The 7,402-nt window shown below is 40.2% G+C and overlaps 1 protein-coding gene across 1 annotated transcript; it reads left to right on the top strand.

Annotated features, from left to right (window-relative positions):
• Positions 1-2,949: 2,949 nt before the first annotated feature.
• LOC114176555 (protein ANTAGONIST OF LIKE HETEROCHROMATIN PROTEIN 1-like) lies at positions 2,950-4,862 on the top strand. The gene has a single exon (XM_028061630.1). The coding sequence runs from the start codon at positions 3,077-3,079 to the stop codon at positions 4,256-4,258; it is 1,182 nt and encodes a 393-aa protein (XP_027917431.1). The 5' UTR covers positions 2,950-3,076; the 3' UTR covers positions 4,259-4,862.
• The last annotated feature ends 2,540 nt before the right edge of the window (positions 4,863-7,402 follow it).

Here is a 7,402-nt window from a genome sequence, read left to right as displayed (position 1 = left end):
GAATTACGTCCTAACCAAACCAACATCATGTTTCTCCAACCAACATAGAGCCATTATACATACCAATTCCATGCCACAGTTATAACAAACCATCTCATTCATATTTCAGGCCAAGATCATACTAAAACTCATTACTCCAGCCCATGCAATCCAACCTTACATGCATATTCATATAATTCATACTTTAAATAGGGTAATCTAAACCAAGCTCACAATTAACAACGAAAAGCATGAAAAGAACAACCATGGAGCAATTCTCGCGCCAGTCTCGCTCAAGCCAAGGACTCTCGCTCAAGCGAAAGGGGTCTTTCGCTCAAGCTATAGGTCCTCGCTTAAGCGAGGCCGTCAACAGAGAGCCCTGCAAGACTCGTGAGTTCTCGCTTAGGCAAGCTCTCCTCGCTTGAGCTTGAGCGAGGCCACCCCTCGCCCAAACGTGAGGTTCCTCGTTTGGGCTACAACTGCAACAACATGCCTCAAGCTCCCACGCATCCTCGTTTAGGCGAGCCCCTCTCACCTAAGCGAGATAGTACCTCGCTCAAATGAGAGCTCTCCGCCTGAGCGAGAGCTCGAGTGCGAGCCTGAGCCTATTTCTGCTAGTCTCGCCTAGGCGAGACAGACTCGCTTGGGTAAAAATGTCGGATCTCGCCACTGTTCTTCCTGTAACAGCCACACATTCATACCTAAAATACAAGGCCATCCATACATTAACAGTAGTACATCAACCATACAATCGTGAAAATAGTGGCAAAATAGGCAGAAATCAAAGTAAACAAGCAAGCCTTAGCTTCCCTTACCTGGAAATGGGCTAATAACAGACATTGATCCTTAAGCCAATGAACCCACCAGCTTTAGGAGCAGATTTACGAACTGGAACAACGACACATAAAGAAAGTGAGGTTACGAGAGCGAACCTCTAGCAGAAGTACGAAAACTGAGACTTAGAAAGGAACTAGTATGAGTTGAGAATCAACTTACATGGAGTCGAAACTGGTTGAGCTAACTTGAGCACGGGGGAGCTCTAAATGCTAGCAGAGAAGCGTTGCTGTTCTAAGAGAGGGAGGCTGCTTTTCTAAAAATGAAGGGAATGAGGGTGTTAGGGCAATTTAAGGTCTTTGGTTCCCTATGGCCTAGCCCTAGGCCCAACTAATTTGGGGTAGCCCTTAAACATTAGGGCTAAAAATATAAGTGGGCCTTACATACACACACACACACACACACACATATATATATATATATAATATTTGTTCTTTTGAATTTTTAATTTGTTTGGATAATTTTGCACCAATGCTTAATTAACGTGTGAACTTTAAGTAATTAAGTGTTTTCATTATATTTGTAAATTTTTATGAAGAATGTTGTTTCAAGGAGAGTGACAAATATTTCTTGTTCTGGTTATGTACGAGTACTTGTAATTAACAATTTAAATATATTTTCAAAATTAACTAATACTAAATATATGTTTAGCATTCTATTTCATTTTTTTTATTCTAAACCTTTGTATAGAGTGGAAAGTAGGTGTAGGGTCTAAGATAAACCTTTAGGAATATACTTGTCTAGGACAAGATCTCTTAAGCTTTAATTTTTCTAGACTATTTGGGAATTTTATAATTAAGAATAGAGCCATAAAAGAGTTTGGGAAATGTGAGAATAATGAATGAGAATGGAAAGTAACATGGAGAAGAAATGGTTTGAGTGAGAGTTGTCTTAAGTAGATGAATTTTTACAACTAATACAATAAACAACAATAAAGAATGAGGGTGAGGATGAATGAACTTGAAAAGGTGAGGAAGGTACATATATTTTTGTTTTGGTCTTGTATCTTCGGGAGACAAAACCAAGAACAAATTTCTTTCTCTACTTCTGATATCAGTTTGATTGTTTACTACCACTAACTGTCTAGAAAACAAAACCCCCTGAGAGTAGAAAAAGAAGATCCCCTTTTTAACTTCGTGCTTCTCTCTTTATAGAGGAATGCTAACTAAGCTCTAACCTACTTCCCCTAATGCCTATTCCTCATCTGAGTTGTATGATGACTCCTGTCTATCTTGGAACGACTCAACTGTCACGTCTTTCATGGGGCCAGCCTAATCCTAACGTTAGGATTATTCATATAGTATGCGACCCAATCTATGCTGAAGGTGAGTCGACTCGAATTGGTTTGACGTGGCTTTAGACAATTTGAGGTCGGATTTCGACATGACGTCATGGACAATGAAATTGTTAAATCCAGTTATGAAAAAAGTGCAAAATACTTGAGGTTGAATGAAGCATAATATTGGTAATGTTAATTTTTCTTATTATAATTGGATTCTTTATCCAATTCAACTGGTCACATAGAAAATATAACCTCTAACACTTTATCCAATTCTTATCAATAAATATTAAATTAGAGGTAAATTTCTTTGTTGTGTAATCTAACCAAACTTTTAGTATGAAATTATGTTTATCTTTTATAATAAATTCAATATGACCTATACAGATTTAAATGAAATGCAACAATTCTCCTTTTGCCTATACCTTAATATGATAACAAACATATTTGCATATGATTTTTAAAAAAACATGGAGGTAAATGTATTATTAATATTTGTCGGGAATATCGGCAACCACATTTTCTATTAAGAAAGTTAAACTGAAACCATATGACTCAAGATGAAATCTAATATCATTTGGAGCAAAGATGTTTTTAATTTTTTTAAGTTTAATTTAGAGAAAAGAAAGGTAAGGGTTTTAAAGTTAAATGAAAGGTTTGTGAAAATTTGAAGGATAGTGACGTAATTTAGTGAAAAAAGAAATTAAAAGAATGATAGTGAAGAAGAGAAGAGAGGATAGAGGTGGCACGTGCGGATGAAATGGAAGATTCGGAAAGTTGAGGTGGGCGCCGAAATGGAAGGTTCGTGATACGTTCAGAGCCAATGAAAGGGCACCTGTGTCAGAGTGAGTGACTCAGTTGAGTTGACTGTACAATTTTCCACCCGAATTCAACAAAAACCAAACCTTTATTCTCTCGGAAACAATACAAAAGAAACAGAGGCACCTCGGTTTCCGTTCCCCCAAATTCCCTTTCTCCATCATCATGGAATCTCGCAAATTAGCCGCCATACTTTCTTCCCTAATCTCGCAGCTGCTCCTCTTGCTCCTCCACATTTTCCCTCGCAATTCCCCTCTCCCCAATTCCTCCCATTCCATTCTCCCTCTCCTCCTCTTCTCCCACCAACTCACCACCACCCTCTCCCTTTCCCTCTCCCGGAAACGCAAACGAAAACGCGATTCCCGAGACGCTAATCCTCTAATCCTCACCCGCACTCCCGACTCCTTCCGCAACTCCTTCATGATGACCTCCTCCACCTTCCAATGGCTCTCCGGCCTCCTCGAGCCCCTCCTCGACTGCCGCGACCCCGCCGAACTCTTCCCCCTCAACCTCTCCCCCGCCCTCCGCCTCGCCATCGGCCTCTCCCGCCTCGCCGCCGGCCTCGACTACCCCGACATCTCCTCCCGATTCGCCGTCTCCGTTCCCGTCGCCAAATTCTGCGTCAAGCAACTCTGCCGCGTCCTCTGCACCAACTTCCGCTTCTGGGTCTCCTTCCCCAACCCCTCCGACCTCCGCTCAGTCTCCCAATCCTTCCAATCCCTCTCCGGCCTCCCCAACTGCTGCGGCGTCGTTTTCTGCACCCGCTTCCAAGTAGTCAACGCCCACACCAACTCCTCCTCCCGCGTTGCCGCCCAGATTGTCGTCGATTCCTCCTTCCGGATTCTCACCATCGCCGCCGGCTTCCTCGGAGACAAAACCGATTCCCAAATCCTCAAATCCTCCACTCTCTTCAACGACATCGAACAGGGAACCCTCCTCAACGCACCATTTACCCAGTACCTCATCGCCGATTCCCAATACCCTTTGCTACCGTGGCTCATCGTTCCCTTCGCCCACCCTCTCCCCGACTCCCTACAAGCCGATTTCAACGCCGCTCATGCAACCATGCGCCTCCCTGCGCTCCGAACCGCCGCCAGTTTGAGGAATTGGGGGGTCCTCAGTCGACCCGTTACCGAGGAGCTCAAGATGGCCGTCGCGTATATCGGCGCGTGTTCCATTCTTCATAACAGTTTGCTCATGAGGGAGGATTTTTCTGCTTTGGCTTCGGGCTTCGAGGATTCCGACAGTGGCTCGTGTGATTCATTCGAGGGTGAGGCTGTGTCGTCCAAGGCTTTGGCTTTGCGTGACACCTTGGCTAAGAAAATTCATGATTCGAGGAACTCTTGACTGATGAGTTATGGACAATGGTTCTTCTGGGTGTATGCTATTTTTCAGGTTCCATTATTGTTATAGTGGACTCGGGAATGTGAATATATTACCTTCCTCTTGAGCATTGGGGACTGTTTTGTTTTTGTTACTCCTGAAATAGTTCTTTAGTTCTGGATTGATCCGGGTCTACTATACCTCAGGCCCCCTCATTCATATGTTGATGTTATTCTTTTGGGTTCAATTTAAATGAACATGTGTTGATATGGATAGTTTTATGTTGATGAGGAGTGAACTCTGAGTTTGTATTTTAGTATGTGTTGCCCATGTGAGTGATTGTGTCAAAAGCAATCATAGTGTACCCAATGTATATCTCACCTTTCGTGATAGTACTTTTTTAGATTTGTTGGCCACATTAGCATCTATGCCAACTATTGCCTGTAAATGCAGTCCTGGTTGATTCATTGCTTAGCAACTAACCAGTTTATATTGTCATGCTGCAAATCTTTTTTTAGTTTCAGTACACGAAAAGTGTGCTTTGCAGACTGTACAAGCAATTTATGGGAGTTGCAGCCATACAGGATTGGTGATCGGAGTGTAAATATATGCAAAACTTGATCCCTGATATTGTACCAATGACAGTTATAGATGACACCCAGATGAATAGAAGGAAAAACAGCTATAATGTATGTTTGCTACCAAAACAGCATATTTGCTTCGACCTTCAAAACTAGTGCACAAGTCCCTAATTGATAATTTTCTTTTCTCAGGGGAACTAAAACTCAGGATTCTTCTTATTTTGTTTGTCCTCTGCTCATTTAAATCTCTTAGAGGTTGCAATGATACGTAGTTGATTACTGTATTGATTCCTCGTTACAGTTGTAAATTTTGTATTTTGCTATCTTGTATATAGTTGATGAGTTTCTTCAGTATGTCTTTCCTTCTGAGCTTCAGGCACTCCAGTTTTCTGACTATAATTATGAGATTGCAAAAGAGAAAAGTGGGTGATGTGAGTGTTTTGTACTCAACACACAGATAAGCTAAGTGATGAAAGGTATGAAATTTAAGGCTGTTTCGAAAGGACTGCAAATGTCACACCTGTGTGATGGCACGCTAAGTTTACTGTAGTTGCCACTGAGATGAGAAGGTGTAGATGAGGATCAGTGCAGAAATTATCAGTCTACACTAAACGTCACCGAGTATTCTACGCATTTTTAATTCTATAATTCCATATTAGGCTCTAGTTTTGATAGTGATCAGCCTTCAGAGTAATGGCTTTTTTATTTGATAATATCTTTTTACAGCAACTAAGAGGGGCATTACATAAACAGGGTATTTTATAGGCTTTTGTGGATTTGAGCGGTACCTGAAAGGCCAATGTAAAATTGAAACAGAATTATTTTTTTTAGTACAAATATGAGATAATAGTACCTAGTCAAACATATAACAGATTAAGTGTAAGAATTTCATTTATAAATTTTTAAAAAAAGTTAAGGATGGAGAACGAATATTTTTTATTTAAAAGTTATAAAAAATTTATATATGTAATCATAATTATATACGTTATATATATATATATATATATATATATATATATATATATAATTTCTTTTCAACTCTTCAAATTTTAGAATTCGGGAGAGAAAGATCTATTGATTAGGTTTGGTCCTGACTTACATTAATTGGGGTAAAAAATGTCTATAGGATCAAAAACCTCAAATAAGAAAAAGTTTACAAGGCTAACAATACAATAATGGGTTATGATCAACTCGCAAATCTATGTGAATTGGTCTTAGGTCAAGATAGATAGGGTTAGATCAAACTCAAGTCAAGTAGATTGTTCGAGTTAGGTCTAGGTAAAGTTGCACCTAGGTCGGATCAATGTTCATAAATTCCATGTTGTGTTAAGTTGAATCAAGCCCATATTGAACATAGTTAAATAGGGCCCAAGTCTGACCAAGTTAAGTCGGGCCAACAAAAGGTTGAGTTGAGTTAGACTGTATTGAGTTGGGTTGGGCTCACTTTAGGGCGAGACAAGTTATATGCACCTCATACTAAGTTGAGTAGGTCCCACTTGAGCCTAGTCAAGTCAAGTTGGACACATGTTAGGGCCAGCTAAGTTGGGTCCACATCAAGCCAAGTAGAGTCAAACCCATGTTGGACTAAATCAAGTTATGCTCACATTGAACCCATGTTAGGCCAAGTCAAGTTGGGTCCCCCTTGGATTTTGTTGAGTAAGACTTATCTCTACCTGATTTGACTCGGCCACATCTCAAGCTTAATTGAATCTAGCCCACCCTTAGCTTAATTGAGTCATGCACACCTTAAGATGAGTCAAGTCAAGCCCATCGGGTTGAGATAAGTTGGGTTTGCGTCAGATAAAGTCAAGTCAAATCGAGTCAGACCCACACCGGATAGTCTTAAAACATTGGGTTGTATCGAGTCGTATCCACCTATACCTGAGTCGACTCAAGCCCACCTCAGGTTGAGTTAGGTCAAACCCATCTTGACCGAGTTAGTTCAGGCCTACCTTGAGTCAATTCGATTTGGACCCAACTTGGGTTCAATCAATTTCGATCACCTTGGACCTAGTTGGGTCAACCCCACCTTTGATTAAGTAAAGTCGGACCCACCTTGTATTGATTTGTACCTAGCCCACCTAAGGCAGAGTCAAGTTGGACTCACCTTAGGCCAAGTCGAGTTAGGGCTACCTTTGTCCAGGTGGTATTGGCTCACTTTTAGCCGAGTCAAGTTGGCCCAATCAAGCCGAGTCGAGTCAAGTCCACCTCATGCTAAGTTGAGTCAGGCCTACAATTGGCTGACATATGTCAGGATCACCTTTGGTTGAGTCATGTTGAGCCCACCTCTAACTGATTACCTCTATTTGAATCAGGCTGCATCAACTTAAAAAAATTCTTATATATCAAAGTAAGAAATAATAATGTCCAAATGAAAATTATGCATCCAAAACAAATAAAACTATTTTTTCAAGAGCAAAATATATATATATATATATATATATATATATATATATATGAAAAATATAATAAAAATAGCATATGTATAAGCTAGGTTTTAGGTAAAATTGTATCCTAGACTATATGTTATGTTTTTGGGTAGTTTATATTCATGTTTTTTAAATATTTTCCTTTTTCTTTTGGTTTT

Source organism: Vigna unguiculata, chromosome 3, assembly GCF_004118075.2.
Source record: "Vigna unguiculata cultivar IT97K-499-35 chromosome 3, ASM411807v1, whole genome shotgun sequence".
Taxonomy (NCBI): domain Eukaryota; kingdom Viridiplantae; phylum Streptophyta; class Magnoliopsida; order Fabales; family Fabaceae; genus Vigna; species Vigna unguiculata.
This window is presented reverse-complemented; position numbering and strand designations above follow the sequence as displayed.

Coding starts and splice junctions, on each gene's coding strand:
- LOC114176555 (XM_028061630.1), top strand. CDS start 3,077: ATGGAATCTCGCAAATTAGCCGCCATACTTTCTTCCCTAATCTCGCAG.